This window comes from Lepidochelys kempii, chromosome 13, assembly GCF_965140265.1.
Source record: "Lepidochelys kempii isolate rLepKem1 chromosome 13, rLepKem1.hap2, whole genome shotgun sequence".
NCBI classification, from domain to species: Eukaryota; Metazoa; Chordata; order Testudines; family Cheloniidae; genus Lepidochelys; species Lepidochelys kempii.
The window spans coordinates 6220581-6247359 of NC_133268.1; the positions used below are offsets into that span (position 1 = coordinate 6220581).

Sequence of the window (26779 nt, forward strand, 5' to 3'; positions counted from 1 at the left end):
GAAAAATATCCTGTCGAGAACAATCCTGCACTGCCCAGGGGATGGGCCATTCCTTAAAGGTCACATTTCTTGTGGTGAGCAATTGAAATGATGCAATTCTGTAAACAGTCCAACTGCTGCTTTGCTTCTCACTATCGCAGACCTGGGTTCAGTTTCCAAGACTTGGTCCCTCACCACTTGGACTCAAAGTATTGCAAACACAGCAAGCTTTGGCTTAGGGAGGGAAGGGGCCGTAAACAGCAATTCTTCCAGCTACTTGGCAACTCCCAGGGCTAAGAAGGTGGTATCTAGCGATAAGGCAAGGTGAGGTATGTGGGGCATACAATAACCAGGAGAAGTGGTTGACCCTCATTGTCTTTCTTCATATACTTTGACTGCAAGCTCTTTGGGGCACGTGCTGTCTTTTTTGTTTTGTTTTGTTACTGAGGGTCTAGTGCCTGGCACAACGGGCCCTGATGCCATGCTGGGCATTGTAGGCTTTTAGCATAATACAAATAAATAACAAGGATAAGGCTGACACTCCAAGGACCCCCTGGAGTAGGGTGCTTTCTTTCCTGATCCAACTCACAGATCCTAAAATTAGCTAGTGACATGAGTTCTGGATGCTTCACGTTGCTTAAGGACGGCAAGTTTTCTACTCTCTGCCCAGATAAAAATCATGGAGCTTAACAAACAGCCTGTGCTCCTGGAGGGAGAGAGATGAGCAGGGATTTTTCCATTTAAAAACAAAACAAAACAGGTGCCTGTAAAGTGATTATCCCCTTCATTTGCAGGCAGGGAAGGAAAGCATTGGCTCATTCCTAAAGAGTTTTATCAGATACATTTAAGAAGATATAACAATAAATAACCCTGCATGTGAATGAATGTGGTGTCAGAATTGGAGCAGTTTGACACAGTGGGTAAAGCCACTGAGGAGCCTATGCTGATGTTTTGGAGACCACACAGACCAGTAAGGGGTTCTGCCACCCCCTGCCCTGTAACCATGAGGGACTTTGTGCTCTGCAGCTATGTCTCAGATCCCTAACGCCAGTAACCAGCCCACAAGCAGAAGGTCTCACCCTGGCTCTCACCAGCCCAGTTACTCTTTGCAGGGTGACACCTGCACCCTGTTTCAGAAGAGACTTGGGCACTTTGCCACCTAAATTGTTTTTGGAAATGGAACTTTGGCACTTTTGAAAATTTTACCTGTTCTCAAAACTCGCTGAAACTCTTCCAGCCCAGATCAGAGATGCAGCAACTAAAATGATCAGCTAGAAATATGTACAGAAGACCAGAGACCTTGTGTTAGCAGCTCAATGTCACAACTCAGACTCCGAGGTTGACAAGGTGTCCTTCTCTCCAAGGAGTATTGAGCAAAACAAGGGCTAATGTTTGAAAAGCAAACGACGACTAAACAATGAAGAGGAAGCTGAAGTCTTCTTCCTTCCCCGGTGCCCATGTCCCAGGAACTGGCTGTTTTATTTAATGAGGGAAGTTTTCCCCTTCACTTAGGAAGTTTGGGAGCAGAGGACAGTAACAGCCCATGCTAAAAATCCAGGGGTGATTACTAAAAAGAAACTGAATTTTATAAAAGACAAGTCAGGAAATGGGAGCAGGGGGCAGGAAATACCTTAGAAGAGACAGATTTTGATCACTTGGAAACCCCAGAAGGAAGAAAAGCTCTGCACAGAAATAGTGCTTTGAACCCACAAGAACTGGGGGGCTATGCTAGACAGTTTGTAGCCACAAGCCCACTAATAGCTCTTTTAGCCTCTTATTTCAGCGTCTTTCTATCCTTGATTCTCTCTTCTCCCTCCCAACCCCCCTACAAACTCCATTCGCTGCCTGATTAATAATTACAACCACTTATTTACATAGGCACATCAGGCCAGAGTTGAGCAGAAGGTGACAGCAAAAGCTCCCCCCACCCCCAGGTCTGAGCCCCCCGTACCTCAGCTGCTCTCCTGCAATCATCACCTCTGCCCTGTGATGTCTCTCGGTTGCTTTACTCTTCAGGCTGTTGCTAATACTCTCCATCCTGGCTCAGGCACACACCAGAGGTAGTAAGAACTTAACGGTGCTTGGCGTGCGAGCATGTGTGTGCAAACAGCTGCCTCCCAGCTCCAGAGGACCATTCAGGGAGCTCTTTGACAGCTACAGCTGACGTCCCATTTACTTTCCTGCCTTTCTGTTTGCAGTATGTGTGACTGCCAGAGTCAACTGATTAGCACTGCCCAGCTCCACTCCTCCTTAGCAGAGCTAAAGCACCTGATATAGGCTGTTTGCAGCGTCTCTGGAAAAAGATGGGAGACAGGAAATTCAGGAGCACTCCGGGGGCTGTTTCCAAAGGATGATTTCCTCCCCTCTCCCCCTTGACTATGCTCAATCCTGGCTGTGTAACAGGTAGGTGCAGGTACTTAATGTTTTTCTCCTGGAGCATGTCATTTAGAGGTGGAGCCTGCTGCAATCTGATCCTTACTTTGGGTTCCTCCCTTTCTCCCTGCAAACCGCCTTGGGATGAAAGAACCCTTGTGTTCTACCTGGGGAAAGCCGGCTGGCTGCTCCAAGAGGCTCAGAGCCCTAGCCCTTGGCCTGCAGCTGCTTTAATGAACAACTCTAAGGTTGAGGAAGAAGGTGTGGTTTTAAATAGGCTGTGGAGTGTGTCTCTCCTCTGAAAACAGGGGGAAACTGCTCATTAAGGAGCTGGAACAAGCTGAGTAAAATCAGAGGTGGGCCCTGCACAAGGGTAATTCACGGGGTTACGCAGTTTGGGGTTAGTGACAACAGCAACTAAACACCTTGTGATCGGTAGGGGGTCTCCTTTGACCTGGTCTTCCCTCTCCCATCAGCGTTCGTGCACAGGGGGATCCTCACCACTGCTAGAGCAGAGCGGGGTGGAGTCATCCACCTGTAGTCTTCCAGAGAAGCAGCTCCTGAAAGCCACTGGTACCTGCATTCCCTAAGCGCTGCACAATAGTGGTGGAAGGCCCTTACCTATGCACACAGGCTTCCCCTGCCAGAACAAGCCCTACGGTCCCAGGGACTGGGCACCATGCAGTGGGTACTTTGTGCCCAGCATACACACCATGACAATTAGAGGTCCCAGCCTGAGAATTAAAAAGGAATGCGAACTCTAATAACTCCAGATGCCAGCAGGGCCTTTGCACTCTGCCGCCGGCAGGGGATGAAGTCAGTTGACTCTCACGTGAAATACTGAAGCTGCTTTCCAAAGGCTTAGTGGGGCAGAGCCTGGAGCTGTGTATTAACACACACAGGCAAGCCACGCAAACAGGACAGGGAAAGATCTCCCTGAAAGGGTGTCCCTTGACTAGGAAACAAGGTGTGGTCTTACCTCACGGTAGCTCGCACTTGGTAACTAACGTGAGGTATAATCCTAGTGAAGACAAGGCAGAGTGTAGTTTTCATATGTCTGAGGTGGAGGCAAAGACTCCAAGGGCAGTCTAGGGTTTACCACGACCTGCTCACTCATGTTAAACCTACAACAGCTTGTGATTTTACCTCACGTTTGTTACCACACATGAGCTAAGATGAGGTAAGAACACCCCATTTTTTCCTACTGAAGACGAGGCTGAAGACGCTGTCTGGGACCTGAACTAGCTAGATTCAAACTAGTTCAGGTAAGGCTACTTGAGCTGGAATTTCTCCGTGATTTCAGCCCAGACATCCCTCAGAGACCACTCCACCTCCATGCTTGACCCATTCTCTGTTAGAACTGCTGTAGGTATTGCAAAGGTCTCCGTCAATTTCAGACCATACCAAACCACATGGGCTCCAAGCCCGAGGTGCACTGTAATAAGTGAAGGACCATCGACAGAGCGTTCGGAACTGCTCAATTCCCACTTGTTTTTCGTCTTTGAATTTTTTTCTCCTGAAGTAAAGAGGATGAGATCTGCCTCCTCCGTGGGAGGCCCAGTTTGTTCTCTGGGGACATGAAAGATCCCATGATCCTTGTGTCTTTGGCCCATATTTTCTCTCCCACACCTGAGCCTCCCTCACTGACATGCCGTGCACCAGAGGTTGCTGCATTTCTGTGTTGTATTTACAATTTATGAAGCACTTTAGGGATCCTTTGGCATGAAAGTTTCTATGTAAATGTACCATTAAAGGCCCTATATTTCACTAACCTTCTAGCTCCCCATCCAGGAGGGCTTGGTGTGTTGAGATTGTCACAGTGATTTCTGAGGCACTGTGGTAATTTGGGTCTAGGCTTAGAAGTCAACATGCTGTGTCACTGACTGCTCTGATCAGAGGCAGCCTGACAAGGCATCTCTGCCTTTGTAACTGTGTGCACCTGGCTGTACGTACATCTGGCACCTCCCATAACAGGGGTTTTGTTGGTAGCCTGAAGGCTGATCTGCAGCGTGACTCCAGAAGACACGCAAAGCCTCCAGCCAGCAATGTCTACCCCAACTTACTCCAGTTCTTAGGTCGCAACATTCCCCCTGGAACTTGTCAGTGCCATTCCTCCGGCAAGTTAGAAGGGAACCTGAGGTGCTTCTTTGACCTAGTCGCTGGGCACCTGGTCTCCCCTAGTGATTCCAGTGCCAGCCAGCCTGGGAGTGGAGGACCTGAACTCTGAACCACTGAAATGCCAGAGCAATAGACACCTCACACACCACTCAGCTGACTCCCATGCTGTAACGGTAGCACGGGATTTTATGGTAACCATGTGGTTTCATTGTTGATTCAGCCATTTGTATTTTTAGACTCCCTCCTCAGGCCCTATGCTACCAGCACTCCCAGCTACCTTCGAGACACCACTGACTTCCTGAGGAAACTTCAATCCATCGGTGATCTTCCTGATAACACCATCCTGGCCACTCTGGATGTAGAAGCCCTCTACACCAACATTCCACATAAAGATGGACTACAAGCAGTCAAGAACACTATTCCCGATAATGTCACGGCTAATCTGGTGGCTGAACTTTGTGACTTTGTCCTTACCCATAACTATTTTACATTTGGGGACAATGTATACCTTCAGATCAGCGGCACTGCTATGGGTACCCGCATGGCCCCACAGTATGCCAACATTTTTATGGCTGATTTAGAACAACGCTTCCTCAGCTCTCGTCCCCTAAAGCCCCTACTCTACTTGTGCTATATTGATGACATCTTCATCATCGGGACCCATGGAAAAGAAGCCCTTGAGGAATTCCACCATGATTTCAACAACTTCCATCCCACCATCAACCTCAGCCTGGTCCAGTCCACACAAGAGATCCACTTCCTGGACACTACAGTGCTAATAAACAATGGTCACATAAACACCACCCTATACCGGAAACCTACTGACCGCTATTCCTACCTACATGCCTCCAGCTTTCACCCTGACCACACCACACGATCCATCGTCTACAGCCAAGCTCTGCGATACAACCGCATTTGCTCCAACCCCTCACACAGAGACAAACACCTACAAGATCTCTGTCAAGCTTTCTTACAACTACAATACCCATCTGCGGAAGTGAAGAAACAGATTGATAGAGCCAGAAGTTTTCCCAGAAGTTACCTTCTACAGGACAGGCCTAACAAAGAAAATAACAGAACGCCACTAGCCGTCACCTTCAGCCCCCAACTAAAACCCCTCCAACGCATTATTAAGGATCTACAACCTATCCTGAAGGATGACCCAACACTCTCACAAATCTTGGGAGACAGGCCAGTCCTTGCCTACAGACAGCCCCGCAACCTGAAGCAAATACTCACCAACAACCACATACCACACAACAGAACCACTAACCCAGGAACTTATCCTTGCAACAAAGCCCGTTGCCAACTGTGCCCACATATCTATTCAGGGGACACCATCACAGGGCCTAATAACATCAGCCACACTATCAGAGGCTCGTTCACCTGCACATCTACCAATGTGATATATGCCATCATGTGCCAGCAATGCCCCTCTGCCATGTACATTGGTCAAACTGGACAGTCTCTACGTAAAAGAATAAATGGACACAAATCAGATGTCAAGAATTATAACATTCATAAACCAGTCGGAGAACACTTCAATCTCTCTGGTCACGCAATCACAGACATGAAGGTCGCTATCTTAAAACAAAAAAACTTCAAATCCAGACTCCAGCGAGAAACTGCTGAATTGGAATTCATTTGCAAATTGGACACTATTAATTCAGGCTTAAATAGAGACTGGGAGTGGCTAAGTCATTATGCAAGGTAGCCTATTTCCCCTTGTTTTTTCCACGGCATGCATCCGACAAAGTGAGCTGTAGCTCACGAAAGCTCATGCTCAAATAAATTGGTTGGTCTCTAAGATGCCACAAGTCCTCCTTTCCTTTTTGCAAAGACAGACTAACACGGCTGCTCCTCTGAAACCTGTATTTTTATTGGAAGGTGTACAGGAATATAGCCAGAAATGACAGAACCATGTGTCAAGAGCATCATGGTTACATAGAGATGGTCATAGACGATCTAAATATAGACCTTGTCTCCAAAAATCCGTTGCTGTCCCTCTTCCTCGGCCAGCTCTCAAATCAATAGGGAGGTTTTGAGTCAGGCCGTGGAACTCATTGATTTCCAATTGTTCTGCTACAAGTAACGGTGATGAAAAAAATAACAGACTGCAGCAATTTCTACTTCCATGCCTTCTATTAAATCCATACGGGGGCCTGGAGCTTACCCTTAGAGCCAAAGTCAGCCTTGAGACACCCAGGTGCAACCCCCTTTGACTTGGTCCTAGATCTATTTTAGCAAATGCAACCCTCCTCCTATCCTAGATAGAACTGTGTAGTTCTGAATGCAGCTCAGTAGCCTAAAATCAAAGTCACGAGCCTAGAATCAAATCCCCGAGTCCAAAATCAAAGTTCATAAAGCCTTTCCTTATATAAACAGGCACCACTTGCCTTTATAACAAAGAACTGCAGTAACACTTTGCCCATTCAAATACTAAACTCGGTGATCTCTTCATTTGCAGGCCTTAGTAACTAAGGCACTGATTTTGCAAAGACTTAACACTCATGCTTAATTTTGTGCACATGAGAAGTCTTATTAAAGTTAAGCATGTGTAAGATGGGGGTCTAATTGGCAAGAAAAGTAAGCGCACATGGGTCTGTCACTGCCCATGCCATGATATTTGCCTATGCTGTGCCGCCTGTTTTTGCCCTTTAACTCTACTCCCAGAGAGGGATACCACCTCAGCTGCTGCTGGCCTTTCCCATCATTACCAACATCTTTTCCCAAGGTTTGGGCAGACACAGAAGCAATGCTATTCAGTCTGCAAAGGTCAGCACAAGACGAACCAGGAAGTAGTTAATTAAAGTTGTTGTTGATGTTGGATGTACATGCAATTATATTCCCTTCCTCTCAATCAGGAGTGAAAAATATTGGCTGGCAGAAACAAGCAAAAAACGAGAGACTGATCAGAGAAACAAAATCTTGCAAAAGAAAACGCAGGGAGGATAGGACAGGGAGTGAGCCACGTCAGCTAGGGAGTCTTTTTGCTTCAATTAGAAGCCTAATAAAGCTGAAGTACTAATAAACCAGATGCCAGATTTAATTAGATCAGCTTAGGCAGCAGTTCACCATACAGGAACTGGGTAGCTAATATCCCCACCAGAGCACTAGCTCTGTGACATTGATGATTGAGTGTTCTTCTTTGATGGAGAATACAGCCATCTGTCTGAACTAGGTCATTAAACTCAACCTCACCCTTTGCGCTGTTTTGCTACAGGCTGAAGTTTGCAGCTCAGGCCTGTGTGATAGTTCTGGACCAGACCACCACCAGATCCATCTCCCTCATGTGCCAGATCTCAAAATCATGATTACATCTGATTTCTAGAAGAATGTGACCGGGAGGAAGGGAGGAAATCTGACCAAAGGAGCCACTCTTGCTATCTTAGACTAGTCCCACTACTTATCAAGATAGGCTCTGACCTCAATGCTAACTTCAATTCAGTTCTTCACTGCAAGAATTGAACTTGGTGAAAGCTCCTCAGTTGAGGCCAGGCTAAGCAGCTGTATACCATTCACCCCTGGGTGCCGCCAGTTGGTTTATGCTGTCTTTGATAGCTTTCTGTGGGGGTTCTTAAATTATTGAAATGAGCCAAAAAAGTACTTCCCAGTCATTCATAAACACAAGCCATTGATTTATTAATAAATAATAAACATGTATTTATATATTTAATTGATTTCTTGATGACAGACCAAGCAAGCAAAATATGGAGACTTCAGGAGTGGGATAGCCAGCAGGGATGGCTGATCATACATGATGAGGCCATAAGACCCAAGAAGTTGGAAGAGAAAAGTCCTATTGGATTCTCTAGGACCAGATGCTCAAGGTGCTTAGGAGCCTAACTACCATTGATTTCAATGGGAGCTGAGTGCCTAAATACCTTTGAAGACCTGGGCCCTAGTCTACCCTCTTGGGCTTGTTCCCATCAAACTCTTCTCTGGTGTTCTGTGTAGCCGAATCTAAGATGTCCCCAGCCATGCAGTTTCTACCACTTCTCTTTGGAAACTGTTCCGCAGTTCACAGATCTCCTGCTCAGGAGATTCCTGGGTGATATCAGGCCAAATTAATCCTTGGTATAACTATACTGGTTTGAGTAGAGTTACCCCAGGGATATATTTTAGCCTAGATTCTTCATTTAGTTTGCATAACTTCTGCTCAGCTCCTTCTCATGCCACCAGTTAATGCTGCTTCTTGCTTGGCATTCACACTCTTCAGACATCTGTAGATAGTTGTCACATTCCCCCACTAGCTCTAGCAAGAGTCATGCTATTATCCCTGTTTATGTTACCCCTCATATTAATCCCCCTAGACCCTGTTGTGGTGGTTCTTCACCGAACATCTCCCTTCCAATACTGAGGTGCCCAGGAATCCAGCATTCCAAGTGTGGCTTCAGCACAGTTCTATTGAGAGAATTCTCCTCTCCCTTTGTTACAACTGACTGCCTGCATCTAAGCAGCCCCAGTTTTGCTGTCATATTGCACAACCAATTGTATCTAAATAATCCAGTTTGACTACCACAATGCATTGTATACATGGTGAGAGGTTCAAAGAGAACGAGAATCCACCAGAGCCATCAGAACATACTCCCTTTATCTCCAAGAGAGTCCACTCCTCTATTTAAAATTAACGTTACAATAAACAGGTTGCTTTCTTTTTCCAGTAGCCTCAAACATTAGCAGAACATGAGGAGGATAACAACACCGAGCGCCTTTATTCTCTTGTATACCCAATTGCTTAACAACCAATGGCTTCATCCAGTCCACAGAGGCAGCTGAGAGACTGAAGACAGTGCAAACCCACTGGGGCTTTTGTATCCTTGACTCTAATGCAACTGCAGACCTTTGCAAGAGAGGTGAGCACTTGGGCCCTGATCTGCAGAGTTGGGTTGCCAACTTCTTAATTTCAGAAAACCGAACACCCTTACCCCTCTCCTTCTCCAAGGCCATGCCCCTGCCCGCCTCCCTCCATAGCTTGCTTTCCCCCACCCTCACTCACTTGCACTGGGCTGGGACAGGGGGTTGGGATGCAGGAGGGGGTGAGGGCTCCACCTGGGGGTGTGGGCTCGGGGTGCAGGAGGGGGCTTGGGGTGCAGGCTCCTGCTGGGCAGTGCTTACCTTAGGCAGCTCCCAGTCAGCGGTGAAGTGAGACTAAGGCAGGCTCCCTGCTTGCCCTGGCTCTGCGCTGCTCCTGGAAGCAGCCAGCATGTCCCTGCGGCCCCTAGGCAGAGGGGTCAGGGGGCTCTGCGTGCTGCCTGTGCCCACAGGCACCACCCCCACAGCTCCCATTGGCCATTGTTCCTGGCCAATGGGAGCTGCGGGGCCAGCACACAGTGTTTCCCTGATCCCCCCTGCAATTTTCATCCACTGTCAGCGGGTGTTGTACACACAGCCACAGCCCAGGCAGACCCTACAAGGTGGCTTTATTCCACCTTTTGGCCCTCCTTATTTTGGGCTAATCCCGCTGGGGCTCCTGTGGCACCTGGCATAAAACAGAACTGCTCTAATTTACATGGTTTTCTACCCCAACCCACCAATCAGCTCTGTGTTCACAGCAGCTGAGAATCCCTATATACAATATGGGATCTCCTCTCCTTCCCCTAATGTGACACCTGAACCAAGACAGCCTGCATAAGGCAGCCTATGGCCTTCCTACACCGTATCCGTGTAATTTTCTGTTCACTGTGTGATATTTGTCCCCTTCTGTACTCAAGCCACAGAGGCTATGGGTCTGCTACAGTCCCCGCCCCCATTATGGAGGCTTGGAATTTAGTTCAGCTGAAGAGAATCATGCTGCTAGGTCTAGAAGTGCCTCGCTCAGTCCTTGGGGCACTAGCCAGGCTGGTGACCATCACACTGGCACCAGAGAAGTTCTTCCTTGGTTTACTACGGCTTTTGGAGCCTCAGGAGCCTGGCCCAGCAGCATACAGGGTGTGGGCAGAATTTAAATTTAGTTCATCTGCTCCTGGCTGGTTCACCTAAAGCCACTTTCCCTTAGTTACACTGAGCAGGGGGGGGGGGCAACAAAGGAGGTGGTGGGGATCCTCCTACCCTGCCAGCAGGGAGCCATGGAAGAAGGGACAGTAGCCTCAAGGTAAATGAAACCTTTTACTACACAACCTGGTCCTATGCTGATCTTTGTCTGACCAATAGGAAATGGTGATTCCCTTTATGCTAATGAAGGAGCAGGAGAAGTGTATCCAGTTGGCTGAATAAATCTGGAGTGGTTACACTGCTCCCGTCCAAGTCAAACAGTGGGTGCAGTCTGGCCAGGCAAATAAGAGCAATGATGGACTGTTTGCGTCAGAAAGGCCCTTTATATATTTACATTTTTACACACACACAGAGTGCATCCTGGCCTAACCTGTGTCCCAATGACCATGCTGCCTCCTAAACCCAGGGAAACACAGACTCTCCTTGTATGCTTGAGCAGGTTCTGAGAAAAGCAGAAAACCCTCACCAGTGCCTTGGGATACCTTTAGTAGGGGCATTTTCACACTTCTATTGTTAATGGCAAGAGCATGATGTTTCAAGTCGCCTGTGTGTATTTAGGGCTGGTGAGGGACTTTGATCTCGTGCCCTCAGGGAAGGGCTGGGTTTGCTGTTACCCAGAGCTGCAGCTCCACTCCTTGTAACAGAACATTGGGTGTTGACAGCTTGGGGCCCCTCTCACAGATCTTCCTCAGATCTAGCTCCTACTTTAGGCTGAGCACAAGGGAAGGTGAGTGTAATGTAATGAGGCACTGGCTTAAAGACAAAGCTCATCAAGAGGGACAGCGCCCATTGTACAGTGACTTCCATTTTTACGGGCATCAGATCTGGCTCCGTCATCCTGTGCCAGATCATTGGCCCTACCCCGTGGCTTCAGTTTTTATTTTGCCAAGCAATTATTAATAGCTAATTGACTCCCCACCCTCCCCACGACCGAAGTGCTCCCTGCACTGCTGTTACCAGTGGAAACCACAGTGCAGCTTGCTTTATGGTTCTGACCTAAGTCACTCACAAGCATGGCCTAAGGCTCTGTGCACACTACCACAACGATAAGCAAGCCAAGGGACCTGCTCAGCCCGCGGTTAGAAGTTACAGTCCCCATCACCCTGTAGCCAGGCTACACTCTCACACAGGTAGCTCTCCTTTACAAGACAGCTCTGATCCATACCGTAACCATGCCCTCCTATTGTGGTAGTATAGAGCGGCCCGACGGTCCCACTTGCTTTTGCTCTTAGGTACATTATTCTTCCCTCCATGGTTTATGGCATTGGGATATTGCTGATATTTTACCCATCAGATTTTGAACTTCTTCCAGAACAAACAAATTAAAGATGGAAAATAGTTAGAGCAAAGCTCTAAAGCAGAAAGAGACTGTTTTGCTGCTATGGTAACCGTTTAAGGTACTGTGACACTTGTCAACCGGTTTTTAAAAGATTGTACAAGAGGAAAGGTTTATTGCTTCTCCAAACAGCCTTGCGTAAAGTGCCATATGCATCTAAACTAAACATTAACGTAACCCCACGAAAAACAAGGAAGAGGAATTACTTACACTCTTTCTTCACCAATGTCTCTAACCATGCAGTTCCTGCAGGGACCAAAGGGGGCACCATTATGCAGCAGCCCAGCACAAGGGCGCCCTGATGGCTGGGAAGCTCACCCTAAGCTGCCTGATGGAGGTGCTGCTACACCCAGTACAGGTATCCTAGCCACTCCTGCTCTCAGGATGACCCTGGTAAAAGCCACGGTCTTTTGGGAAGTGCTTCTTTCTGATGAGGTGTAAAGCTGAGTTCCTCACACTTTTGGTCATTAAGGACCAAGCTATCAACAAAGGCCCAGGTGCAGTTGCCTGCCTGATCTGCACAAACAGATCCCCAATCTGCACATGCAATCACGGTAACTGCCTGCCCAGTGAGGTACGCACATTGTTACATGTCCACCTGGCCTTCTGCAAAATATAGCCCATTGGAGCCCATCACCTTTTTCATAAAAATAAGGATGCTAACACCATAACCAAATGTGCCCTAAAGGCACAGAACTGCACTCTTTTTACCTCAAGGAAGCCAACTGCAGTTTCATCATCATCTTTAGTCCGCACTCTCAAGTGTTGCATACCATGGAAGGCACTGCTAAGCATCGGTTAAGCTCCACCCCAGAGCTGGCTGCATTTTAGGGGTGGGTAACATGATCCTTAGAGATACACCTTCACCCCCCCCCACACACACAGATGTTTAATTAGCTATCAGATGACACATACTATACAACTTATTATTTTGCAGTCCTTGGATATGATGAATATGCATATGCCACCGCAGAGTTATTTTATCTAGGTTTCCTCTCCAGAGGGTTTAGCATATCTGAATTTTTCCATTTCAGAGGATTAGTAACCAAATCAACTCATTAGAAATACAGAAGACACAGAGGAGCCCATGAGTAAAACTGGATGTCTTATTTTGCAGCTCAATATTCTGAAAGTTGTTACATCAAGCAGAAGCTTCCAGCACCCCGTTCTATTTTTTAGTGGGGATGAGGGGGACACAAGGGAATCGGAGGAGCTTGTTTATAAATGATAAATGTGTGTCATCAAAAAGGAGAAAAAAAAAAGGTTTGCTATGTATTTTATTTATGTGACGGCGCTTCAAACATAATGCAGAGGATGCTGCGGACTGTCAAAGTCATCCTTGTCAATGACTGCAAAGTTTGGATTATTATTTGTCCAAACTTTGTTCTCTGTATTGCATCTCAGGGCCTGCAGGCAGAAGTATAAAAGTCATGGCATGCATAGAACTGTATATTATAGGGCAAAAGAGGCTGGCTGCATCTTGGTATCAAATTATTTCCATACTCCCAACTAGTACATGCAATGGCACATGCCTGGTGCCAGAAATTATTCTTCATTACTGTTGTTACAGCTGGCTGGGTCCTAGGCAACTGGAGACAAGATAGGTGAGAAGTCCAATAAAAAAATTACTTCTGTTGGTGAAAGAGATAGAAGTTGGTCCAATAAAAGATACCCCATCCAACTTGTGGGGGTCATTATTTTTCCACTGATATTTATTCAAATCAGTGAAAGCTTAGTTTACAGCCAATATTAGCACTGTAGAATCCCTGATTTTAGGGACTGTGTTTCCATCAAGGGTGTGAGAGAGTGAGTCTGACCCTCTTCTGCTGACAGCAAACAGTTCTTGCTGTAAGTCATGTTCCCTAGCTGTAGTTCTTTGACTCATCACGGTCTATGTTTAACCTGGTCAGGAACCATGTTGGTGGGAGGTAGAAAGTAGAGCATTCTACACAAGTCAGGCTCTTCCCTCTGCTCCTTAGAAGAGGTTCCTACTCTGCTAAGTAGCTACAAGCCAGGGCTGAGGCTGTTTGCAGGTTAGCTCAGTTTTCTGCACTGCAACTGCAGAGTAACAAACAAAAGATGGAGGTTAGTACACATAAGAGGCCAAAATCCTCAGCAATGTTGGAGGACTGACTGCTCCCTGCAGCTGAGGGGTGCAAAGGTGGCTTTGTGCTCTAACACCGGGGCCACTCCACTTATGAACACCCCTTGCCCAAGGGAATACTCCTGTGGTCAGCTAAGCCATATTTAGGACAGCTTTGCACTGGGGAAGTGTTCTAAAAGTGCCCTAATGCTCTAGATGAGAATCTAGTCCACCCTTTGTTTCTATCTTGGGAGTCTATAATGAGACAGAACAGCAGATGTATCCGATGCTAAGGAGATTTATTACATAGTGCTGGCAGAAAACGAGCATGCTATTCAACAACTTCTCATTAACCAGTTACAAATCTAAGACTGGAACTTTCACATCCTTGATCGTTCTACCTTTCATTCCAGAAAATACCATAGATATTGGACCCTATTGAGGTCAACGGTGCAACACAGGTATAGCCAGAGGAAACTAGCTCACTATATACAGCTTTTTCCAATAGAAATTGAGTCTTGCTAAACCTGAGCATATAAGTATCATGAATTAAGCCCCTTGAAATCATAAGAACAATTTACAAAAAATAGATTTGTAGGGGGCGGGGCTTTTATTTGCTTTCTGGGTTTTGAGTCTTTAGGGGACATGTTTTCAAGGTTTTCCTCCAGAAACATTAGGGCTAGAAATGTATTTATTTTTTCAAATGAAAGCTGAGATTCTCTTATCACATAACTCCAGAAGCTGGAGCTTGAAACAAAGCAAATATTATGAGACTTGCGATAAAGAATCATGAGAGTTTGCAACACTGGAAATCAACAAACTTGTGTAAGAGAAACCATCTAAGAGCTATGTCTTCTTCGTTGCCCTTTTCCTCACCATTCTTGGTGTGTGTGTGTGTGTTTGGGAGTGGGGTTATTCCAAGCCTTCTCCCTCCCTCCAACAACCCCCAAGTTAAAAAACCCCAAACCAAGGCTGTAGTGTCATGTCAGTCTAAAAGGATCTGGTTCCCTCTGGAGCCACTCCAGAGTGACAGGAAGGGCTCCTACCTCTTTCATGTCAATATCAGAATTATCTGTACCACTTTGCTCTGTGCTCTTATCTCCTCCTTTTAAGTCATGCTTAGTGAGCCATGCCAAGAAAACACATTGCATTCAGCTACTGCTATTCCAGCAAAAACAGAAAAGGATCTGGATGAGAAAAGCAGTGTGGAATCTAGTATAACAAGGTTGCCTTTTATTTTTATTTTAAAATGTCCATATGTGCCTGTCTGAGGACCCTGGAATAAAGGTTGTTGTAGCAATGGTTCTACATTGCAGACTTATGTATTTTCTAGCAAGTTTTTAATATTTGTTTAGTAGGAAACAGGAACTGCCCCTTTAAAAAAAAGCCGGGCAATTGATAAGCGAATGCACGTATGTGTTTTACGAATCCTACCTGTATGTCCAGAGCAGGGAAGACCGAGCCTGTAAGAAGCTGCCTAAGAAAGTCCAGAACTCAAGGGATAATAAAGTTCTCTCTCAGAAAGCGAAGTCTCATCCTTTAGCGTGTAACACTAGAGAGTGAATTTGGTGTTTATGAAAACGACTTGGCTTGACCCAGGCATAAGGGGGACAGATGTTAGAGAGATCACTGAGAGACTGAGGATGAAAGGCCCCTCACCCACAGGCCTGAGCATGCTATCTCTGCAGCACACTCCACTCCTGCTTCCCCAGTGAGAAAGATAAAAAACCCACTGCTCCCATAGAGCACCATATAACCCTTGGGCAGCTTCTCCCATCCCTCCTTGGAAATATACAATCTCCCTGCAGTGCGTATGGTGCAGATTAGTTATACTGCTTCTACAGGAAAGGGGCTAAATGCAAAAGAGGAAGTCTGCTCCATTTATGATTATGAAACATGTTGCATATGCAGAGATAGACAATCATGGCATAAATGGAAGGATGGGGAGAAAACCACAGGTTCCTCCTTGAGTATTATATATTATGTGTATTACAGTTGTGCCTGGTAGCCCAAGATCAGGGCTCTGTTATGTGAGGCACTGTACAAGCACAGAGATGGTCGTTGCGCAGAAAAGCCGACAAACTAAATAGGCAAGCCAAAGGGTTGCAGGGGAAAGAGACCCAGAGGGGTCAAGTGATTTGCCCAAGGTCTCTCAGCTGGTGAATGGCAGAGTCAGAAAAACAATTCAAGTCTCCTGATTCCCGGTCCTGTGCCCTATCCAATAGCTTACTCTGCCTCTCAATAATTGGAATATTTCGTAAACGGGCAGTAGCTGATTCTGGAACCAAAGTCTTCCCCAGGGGATGGAAGGCCTCACAAACTTTAGACATGTAAGGAATAATTCCTCAGCTTCTGTACTCAACCCCCGCTCTTTCACAGTGCAGTGAGAACACACTATGTTATAATTAACATTGCACTTAGCTTGCCAGGAACGGCTCCGTCTGCTGTGTTCTGTGTCATCCTAGCCAGACCCATTTTAAAACATTTGTTCTGTGAGCAATTGCTGGAGCAGACATGAGCAGAGCCTCTAATTAACGGCACTGGATCAGCCATTGGGTGTTGCTAAGGAACAATACAACAAGCCCTAGGAACACCACCCTCCTCTCCTTCTGACCCTCACTACCTTCCCATCACAAAGAAAAGAGTTTGGGTTAGTCTAAAGGCCGAGGACCAGGTTGACGAGATGAGGGTTAACTCTTCCGGATGGAATCAGACTAAACCCAGCACTTTAAACTGGCTTCATCCAGTAAGATGCAGTAGCTCAGCCAGAGAGAAGAAAGTCCCCAAAAATCACAGGCACAGCCACTCGCTGTGTCTGCTACAGAAGCAACAACAAAGGACTAACATCACAACATCCAAGCGTAACATTAGGGTAAAAGTTGGACCCAGAGAAGAGGTGCAAAGAACAGAGGGTGTGGTGAGAAGATGGGGGAGCAAGGAGACAAACAAGGATGCTAGCATTGTGTCTTATTTCTAGTCTCTAAACCCTTTAAACTGGGTTTGTTTTATTACAGCAGGTAGTAAAATAACCCCCTCTGGCGGCCATAAAGAAAATTGGGACTGCCGCTGATCATGCATAAGGACCTCACCTTGTCATTATCTTAGAGTAGGAGCTCCCAAATTTTATTTACAGGTTTATAGAGTGCTCAGCACAACAGGGCCTCTTGATTTCAATCTCTACTACTGCAACACAAACAACAGGGTCTGCAGTGTGATGAAAGCAAGGTTAGATGGAGATTACAGATTAGATGAATGTGCCAGGAAGAGCTATGCCAAAACTAAGCTCAAGAAAAGCAAGTGGCCTGTTATCCAAGGAAGATACCACAAGTCCTGAATGAGCTTTCATTCTTATTCTGGCTGTGGGACAAAAGGACGTGGCTACTAATTGCCTGATTCTCTCCTCTTCTAGCATGACTAAGTGTCTCTATGTTTACATCTGACCATTGTTTCCTCGTTTTATCCCGTTTCCGGACAGCACTGGTTGGCAACAGCAGCCTCAACATGAACAAAGGCAATAAGTCACAAGCCCAGCTCATTCTGGACATCTATGAGAAAGATTCCACTGCTGTTAGCACAAGATGTGCTCACCACAAACTCAGGATGGAGTCAGCGCATGAACAAAAGGAAGATTAGACTCTGCACGGTGCTTCAGCAGCATTTTCATATAGCAGAAACCAGATTTTGTACGGCACTTTGAAGATGAAAAACCGTCTGAGAGCTGATTGCTTACGTCAGAGCAGTGATGGGAGGACTGAATATCACTCCCATTTTACAGATGTGGAAACAGAGAGGGAGAGATTTAAGAGACTTGCCCAAGGCTTCAGAATCAATAATTCAAGCTGAAGTTGCTCGGTCTATACATTTATCTATTCTTCTTCTTCTTGTTTGCTTTGCATTAGCACTTAGAGCCTCAGTCATGACAGGATCCCACTGTACTAGGCCCTATACAAACACAGAACAAAAATGACAGTATCTGCCCTAGAACTTAGTCTAAGTAGACCACACACACTGTATAAGCAGTTTTAGAAGGAGAAAGAGTCCTTGACCTTTTAATGATGTGCATCTTTCATTTGACTGGAATATGATGTACATGTTCCATTTGTACACTTTCGCACTCCAGCAGAGTCATGAAAACTTGAAAGGGATACTCAACGTTCGAGTGCTTCTTACTTACTGAAAGAAGCACAGTGACCCTCTGCACACACTGTTTCAAGGGAAGGTTGATCTCCATTAGGATATCAAATCCCATGTACCCAGGCTCTGCAAAGCATAAATGGCAAACTGCAGGAAAAAATCAGTTTAACTTAATAGTGAGTTAAAGCACAGATCAATGTGATTAAAACAGGCACACTCACCGGCCAAAAGAAGGCTTTCAATAACAGGGAGTTTTTACTTTCAAGATTCTTCATCCTCTTTCAAGTCATTTTCGTATTCCCTTGTTCACTGAGGACGTTCAAGTTTGCACTGTCGCGGGTATCATGGATTGCAATCTGATATATGTGGCCTTTTTTATGCGAAGTTTTTTTGCCAAAAAGTTTCTCACTTCGCAGCCAGTTCTGCCCCACCAGTGTTAGCAATGGTTAGTTACAGTGCTGGAGTAGAAAAGGCCCTATGTAACTAACAGTATTTTAACTACCATTTTATCTAGACCTGCCATAAGCAGAGTTGAACAATGTTGCATGTATGAGATATCACAGACAAGTGAGAGTGTTAAGATACCATATTATTCATGTGTGCGCTGGCCTAACACTGCTCCCACTGAAACCACTGGTCAAACTCATATTGACTTCAACAGGAGCAGAATTAGGTTAATGAGGAGTGCTTATGAAAATCCCACCCAGGACTAGAACTGTGAGTTCAATACAGTTTATTACACATTTATAGTATCGGTGTGATGACTAATTACTAATGTCAATAGAAATGTGTATTGCAAAGATACACATTAGTTTTAAGTACCAGCCATTCACTTTAGAACTATCAGAGTTTTTATATGCAGTCACAAATGCTGGAAGGTTTTAGGAGAATGAAGACCTGATTCTGAGCCTGACCTTAACCAGGACTTCCTTGTTCCAGGTACAACTGGTATAGACAGACAGTGGGACATAAATTGCAGGTTCGAACATTTTTTTAAAACATCTAGCCTTCAGTATACAGGGCAGAAAAGCAAAAACCTGAGCAATATGATGGAGAATTACAATCATTAGCCATTAACACTTGAAATCAGATGTGGACAGAATACATTTCAGGAAGACAAGCCTAAGCCTTTCTGCATTTCCTGGCAGAAGGTGACTTATCTATTGTGTGATACAACAGCCTCAGAATCTCTCAGAGGGAACGCTGCTTGGCAGAGCTTGAAGGGAAAGACAAAGGCAGATTTGCAAACTGTGGAAGGCTGATAGCATTGCGTGTGCTCGCCTGAGCAGGGAATAGGAAGCTCAGCGAGGTGCAGCACAAGCTCAGTCTCGGCAGCACTCGTAATCACCAGTCTGGGAGAATCAGTCCATCACTTCCCATTAGCTCACCACACTTCAAGTCTCCAAGTGGAGTCTAGCACAGGCTCTCTTTGATCTTCATTTCACGCACACTCTTTTTCAGTTAGTTTACAGGCCAGGCCACTCTGGTATGGTCTTGGTGAAATTCAGAGCCCAGAAGGGAGGATCCCCAAAAAAATACAAGGTGCATTTTTCTTAGACTCCATATCAGCAAACTACTTAGAAGAGACCGTTTCCTTTCCCAAGGCTCCAATGTCTTGAGGAGGTACCGCTATTCTGAGATGGCCCATTAGACACCAACAGCTGGCACCACAGCAGACAAGCAAGCGTCTCTGGAGCTCCTTGCAAGTTACCTCTTTTAAAGGTTTGAAAGGATGACTGATCATCATAGCTAAGCTTCGAATTTTACTCCCTCCAAACAGAAACTGATCAGACCCCATTTATTTGCTCCTCTGGATTTTTAACAAATCCTCCCATTATGGCTACATCCCAGCAGACTTGCTTCGAAGACAAGCCCACTTAATCCTGTCTAGGTTCTTACACTGCCCTAAGCACTCTGGTATCTGTGTGCTACTTAGCCTCAGATGAAAAGCAATGGAGGCCAAACAGCTCCCGGATCCCTGGCAAACACCGCTAAGAGGCCAACGCTCATTTTAATAAAGAATCATTAATGCAGTTATAGCATGGGAGCAAAGAACCCCAAATGTACAGTCAATGGCTTGTGGTATTCTCAGATTGCAGTCACGCTATCCCAGGCAATCTGCCATTTATTCAGCATGCCCAGCTGCCTACTGTCGAAAGCCTCAGAATGCACGAACAGTAGGTTCTTTTGAAATCCTTAAAATGAAATGGGCGGAGAACCACGAGGTGGTGCTATTCATCCACCTCTGTTGTGAATAGTCACTAGCTGGTCAACAGTAATACCACTGGACAGTGAACTTGCTCATTCAACTGGTATCATAGTATTTGAAAGACACATCAGTAAAGGGACAAAGGCCAAAGTGTAGCTGATTGTCAGCAGCCATCACTTCCTTCACTGTAGTGTTGACAGCATCGACCTCCCCCAAAGCCATCTTCCACAGGCTTCTCTAGGCTGCAAATTCCAATGTTCCCTGCACAGCTCTTGCTCTGTGTGTAGCTGCTTTGAAATTCCAAATACAGAGTGCAACCTGTTAAGCCTTTCCACGGTGCTTTTGTATGCTGCTGAGTGGTTGGCCTTGAAGGCTGATGGTCAAATAGATTCCCTGCTCACTTTACTCAGAGTGATCCTAGCTAAGACCTTGTCTACACGAATGTAATTTGGCATGCAACTGTGTAGCAGTACTGAAGTGACAACAGGAGACAAATCTTAAATCAAATGGCCTGGCTCAAGTGGACCCAGTGCACAGGAGATATTTAGTCTGGCAGTCTAGCACAAGTTCAATTACCAAGTTCGCTTCTGTCTTGTAGACACAGCCCTAGGTCAATAAAACTACTTGTATGAACAGGGCAAGAAGGATTCAGTCCTGACCGATCAAAGAGGTAACAGTTCAAGATCTGTAAGTTTTTAGGAGTCAGTCTCAGAGCATTTATGAACTCTCTCAGAGGCTAGATTCACATAATGTATAAAATCAAACCCAGTTCAGGTATTCATCACATCCATGATTCTCTGAAATCTTGCATGAATCAAATAGCAGATTTCATAGAAGAGAACATTCTTTTTAAAAAATGTTCTTATTTCTATGGCAGATGCTCCTGTGGCCTGGTTAGTGAGATTGCTGAGCACATAAATCTGTGCTTAACTCGCTGTTCATTTCTACTTAGTAGTTCACCTTTAAATAAAGGACTGAGACCACATGTGAAATGTTGTCCAAAACTGTTCCTAAAACAAATAAAACTTTAAAAAGCCGGATTTAGCATTGGTCTTTCATCAAATTTACAGTTCAACATGAATCTTTATGTGCTAGCTGCTCCCCTCCCCCTTGGCACTCCCACCAACTTCCTCCCTCCTTCACCATCACCTTTAAACCCAGCCACGGCCCAGGGGAGCTCACATCACAGTCACTAACCTCCAGACAAGAATGTGTGTGATCCCAACTACACACGGACATGAATGACACCACTTAGCTGCCCAAGGGTTCCATGTCAGGGATGAGGTATGCCACTATGCTGTTCCTTCGCACCAGCCCATTTTCACAGTGACACCGCAGTCAAAATATTAGGATACTATCTATCTTTGGATTACCCCACAGTATCCATTTATTTGACTAACAATCCGCTTCACTTTTGTTAGCGAGACCACCTGCACTAAACAACCTATTTTGTATTATCCCTAAAGTGATCATTTAAATCAGGTTTCACTGTATTGAAGACAAAAAGAGGCCCACACAGAGGGATGGTATTTCCTAGGCTTCTAAAATTGTGTAGTCCCTTCAGGAGATTGACACCGCTCTATTCCATTTCTCTTTGCTTTATTGTAATGCTTTTTTAAAAGAGAACACTGCAGTTCAAGTCCAGTACCACTCCATAGAACAAGGGATATTGTTCACTGAAATTGCCATTCCCGTGAACTTCACATAACACATAAGGAAAATTAAAGATACAGTACCCTCCTCATTTACCAAATTTCTGCTGGCACAAAAATGGCTCTAGAAGAGGTCATTCTAGGTCATTACAATCCAACACTAGTAATGAGCATTAGATTCCACTTCTTTACTTTTATTTCAGCTCTAGATTGCACAAATCCTCCTTGGGCCGGGATTTTAAAATTAGATCACTTACAAAGGCAATAGGGATACTGACATACTTTCGTTGATTGCTATTGTGACCTCAAGAAGGGGCACTGCATCTTTAAATCTTATTTCCTGGATTAGAATACAAAGGAGGTTTCATTCACACTTATTAAATTATTGCACAGATTATTACACTGAAATACATTATCTACCTGCAGAATGTTACAATGTTTGGAGTGGGGAAAAAAGCAGCAGCATTATCATACAGATCAAGAATTAAGGAGAGTTGGCCAAAGATTTCTTGAAATTTAGTAACTAGTGACAGGCTTCAAGACAAAATGAAAGCAACATTTCAAAATTCTAAATGCTAGAAACAGAAGATCCAGTTTCTGGTTTGGGAACACTCAAGAACTAAGATGTTTTGCTCCTTCGCAAATAGCACCGAGTTTGAACGCCCTAGAAGTTCTGTGCTGAAATCTGCCATTGATGAGATCCACCAGTTTAAATGAAATGGAGATTGAAACACTGGGAAGGCTAACCTTGGTGATGCAGTATCCAATAGAAAACTTCACTGTTTCCCTAGCATCCATCTCCCCTTCATTGTTTTTTTTAAACAATTTTTTTTTTCATGTTAGTGAAAGGTGCAAGACAGAGTTCTGAAAACAAAAGTCCCGTTTATCCACAACACAGGCACGGCATACTGTGGCACTACAGGCTTGCATACCCTGAGAATCTGTCTCAAACTCCGTGCTGGGCCATATCTATGCAGCTGAGGCTCCACCATTTGGTTATTGGTAGGTCAAGAACATAGCAGTGCCAGCTGCGAGGGTGCCTTTCAGGATAAGAAAATATTCCCACTAAGAACTGGGCTTTGACACCGCCCTCCCACAACTGAACGGCTTTCAAATGGCAGTGGCTTCCTATCCAACTAGTAGCTAATAAACTAAAACCAAGGAGAACAAAAATTGGCCAAAGGAAATGCCCTAGTTTCACCCTCCTCTCACCTCTCCTCAAAGACATGCTAGACCGTTTGGATTCCGATCAAAATCATTTTTGATTCAGGAGTGCTAAAATGAATGGGAACTGCATGCACTTGGATTGAGCAACAGGCCCAGTTTTACTGATCCATCTGTATCTTCCACCACAATGTTACTTTTTAACCACCTTGCAGTACCTCTCTGGAAGTGTAAGGGTATCTTAGGACTCCCCACAACAGTGCAAAGGAGGAAGCTATTCCTTCACTTTCTCCTGGATTGGAAGAACACCCCTATCACACAGTTGTACCCAGTCAGGGCACTGATTTTCACTACGTTCGAGTAGAGGCCTAAAAAACTATGTTGAGCCAATTTTAGCTGCAAGTGTGATGTAAACAATTCCCTATTAGGCAAACCACAAAAGTGGGGAGAACAGGGACAATAGTATATGCACAAATTATTTTTACATAGATCGCTCAACCTATTTCAGGAGGCTGGTGAAAAAAGACAGTAATAAAATAGTACACAGGAAGCTGAATCAGCTTCACATCACATTAGACAAAACTTCAGAAGTCAGGCAACCCAGCTAATCAGGTGCATTTTGCTGTCACTACTACTGCAACACTTCACAAAAGATAATTGCTAGTCAAAGTCTGAGCAATACCACTTCACATACAAATTACACAGCATGGCCTGCGAAGTACATGCATTAGTTTCAAACTGGGCAGTTGACAAGTGAAAGGAAGAACAAGTAACAGAAGCGTAAGCATAAAATACAAGAATCGTTACATGTTTAACATGCAGTCAAGCCATGACAACAATATCTCTGAAACAGAAGAGCAGAAATTCCAGTAAAACCACTCGTATGGATTCTGGCTGTAAATGTTCTTGAAAATGGCGCTACTACCACAAGAAGCATTGGAGTCTTAGATCTTGCTGTGCTGCTGCCATTTTAAAAAGGGTCATTCGGCAACTAGGATTCCTTAGTGTGACACACAAAGCCTTGAATTAGTCTGGCACAAGCAAACTCCGGATAATTACTAGTACTGCATAAAGTACTCAGGTTAGGTGTGGGTCTCAACATATCACTAAAAGGTTACTGAAGGGGCACTAAATCAAGAGAAAACCATTGAGATAAAGGATGGGGAAGCAGCATGTAAGATCAGAAAAATATTCAGTTGATAATTAGAAAGACAATAGTGATGGAAATACAAGAAATAATCCTGCAAGATCAAAATTTCTCCATAATATCAATACAGATGTTACTACTTAGACTATAAATGGAGAAACCATTAATACTTTTGGGTAATTCATGATTTTTTTTTTCTGGCTGCTGAAGACAGTTCATTTATGGCCAATATCCACTGGTTAAATTTGAACCTTCTCCATGGTGAATGACAGAAACTGAGCAATAGCTGAGACAGAAAACTTATCAAATGATCAGCATCAGCTATCATTTGGTCAGCTTGTCAATACAAAGATATTCTTACTCTCTGAAGGTTCACAAATAACGTCTACGATACAGAATTCCACACTGGTGTCTGAAGTATTATCCAATGGCACCATGATTTGAAGTTTTCAAGTGACTTCTAACTACAGTAGTCACTTATATTGTATATTTACAACATTATATCCCAGTAACAATAAAAAAATAGAGCTACACCCCACCCACAGCAGACAGATACTTAACATAAGACACCTTCGTTAAAGGAAACATCTGAATTCCTCTATTTTAGTTTTCCATATTCAAAGATTATGGGTTTATAAATCGTGAAAAGAAGGTAAAAAAATCAAAGTTCAGACCTGACTAGAGCCTCTGAATTTTTTTTTATACATATATATAAAGGTATTGGGGAAATTGTGGAGGAAAAGGTGGTTTAAACAATTATAGAATTGTTTCTATTTGACAAACCAAAGAGAAGATTAGCTTAATCAATCTGCCAAATTTAAGTTTCACTGTTAAACCCAGAGTTCTATTCATCTCAAAATTAGCTTGTCTCTATCTTTAACAATGTTTTGTTTTCACTCTCTTCTCCCATTTTATCTTGCTGTTGCTGGATTTTTCCAAAGTTTCATTGCTGTTGTGGTCAACACATTCTGATAAAAGCTCAAGCAGAAGAGGAGAAAACTTTCATTTTAACAAAAACATAGCAGATGAAATTAGGAATCTGGAAGGAAGAAAGCTAAAGAGAGGAAGACACTTCTTAATGGTTAAAGGGAAAAATACCACAACTCCGCATGATACACCTGCAGAAAATCTGCACTGTGTACATCCCTAAATCAAAGGGCAAGAAGAAGAAGTGGTGCCATTCTGAACACTCCTATATGGTCAGGCTGACAAAACGGTGAGTTACATACTAACAATTATCTAGCTCTAGTTTTTTGCTCATCTAGGAATTCTCTCTATAAGGAAAAAAAAGGTTTAAAAAAAGTTCTCAAACCTTGCAAAGTTTAAAAATACAGCTTCAATAAAAAGGGTCTTAATGGCCATTTTTAACTGCCAGATTTAATGCAGTCCCAGCAGTAGAGAGAGGCATTTAAACTGGTACTTATTCAACTGCAGTTCACTCGTTCAATTGCTGGCTATCTGTTGAAGATATATCCCCTCCTTTCCCGGCATCACCCCACCCCACATGTTCTCTAGAACTTCATTAGAAGTTAGGAATACTGGAGGGGCAATCTTAAGAAACTACACATGCAGTATTGTGCCATGAAAACATGCTTGCACTGATTTGTTCCTCTGAATTCTCATGTTAAGAGCTTAGCATACCCGGCTCCAATAGCGCTATGGTGAGGAGAATATATCTATTACTATCCTTTACAGCGGGACAGCCATATCTTCATATGGTCATGATGAGACTGAGACACTTTGTTTTTCTAAACTGGAACAAAAGAAAGGAGAATGAAGGGGAAGCACAAGGTAACAGGTCAATAAGGACAACCATGTTAATCCAGTTGTGTGTGAAACTTTTTTCATCAGACAGCATGGACTCCTTCCTTCGCCATGCGAAGCAGGGTTACAGAGTCCTACCAGTTCTGGTTATCCCACCCATCATCAGCTGCTGAAGACACTTTTGTCATTTTCTTGGGGGATTTTTTGGTCTTGCTCTCCCCTCCTGCATTTTCCCAGTTGGTCTCCCAGTTTTCCCAGCTATCGCTGTTACTGTTCTTGTTGTTGGAGACCGTCCCTGAACCCCAGACGTCCCAGCTATCAGAGCTCTTCTTCTCTGTGGAATTATCCACGTAGGTCCAACTGTCACTGCTTGGGGATTTATGAGCCTTGGGTGGGTCCGAGTTGCCAAATGTTTCCCAGAAGCTTTGATCTACAGCATTGTTCTGGTAGCCCTCTCCTCCACTGTTCTGATAGCTGTCTCCCTCAGGTGGTCTTTAAAGCAAAAAAGAACAGATGGGGGAAAATATCAGCTTTTGTACCACTCATCTCACATTACTGAATTAATAAATCTGCTTAAGCGTAAACCTTCACCTCCAGCTCCTACTAAGCTTGTCTGTCATCACCTTAAAAATCAGGTTTCAGAGTAACAGCTGTGTTAGTCTGTATTCGCAAAAAGAAAAGGAGTACTTGTGGCACCTTAGAGACTAACCAATTTATTTGAGCATGAGAAGTGAGCTGTAGCTCACGAAAGCTCATGCTCAAATAAATTGGTTAGTCTCTAAGGTGCCACAAGTCCTCCTTTTCTTTTTTCTTAAAAATTAGGTAT

The 26779-nt window shown here is 44.5% G+C and overlaps 2 protein-coding genes across 23 annotated transcripts in view; one reads left to right on the plus strand and one right to left on the minus strand.

The window, feature by feature from the left end:
- ARFGAP1 (ARF GTPase activating protein 1) overlaps positions 1-26779 on the minus strand; it is a 96358-nt gene that overhangs the window by 40196 nt on the left and 29383 nt on the right. For 2 of the 22 annotated variants that reach the window (XM_073309088.1, XM_073309087.1), the window contains one exon: positions 8092-26445. The exons of 19 other annotated variants lie outside the window; for them this stretch is intronic. In XM_073309088.1, coding sequence (XP_073165189.1) covers positions 26088-26445 — 358 coding nt within the window. In that variant the 3' untranslated portion in view covers positions 8092-26087. Of the gene's footprint in view, positions 1-1930; positions 2367-8091; positions 26446-26779 lie in introns of those variants that run through there. One more of the 22 variants, XM_073309090.1, reaches the window with a different exon arrangement.
- On the plus strand, positions 2131-10452 carry LOC140896899 (uncharacterized). Its single transcript, XM_073308991.1, has 3 exons — positions 2131-2382; positions 4707-5661; positions 10185-10452. The coding sequence occupies exons 1-3, from the start codon at positions 2358-2360 to the stop codon at positions 10450-10452; spliced, it is 1248 nt and encodes a 415-aa protein (XP_073165092.1). The 5' UTR covers positions 2131-2357.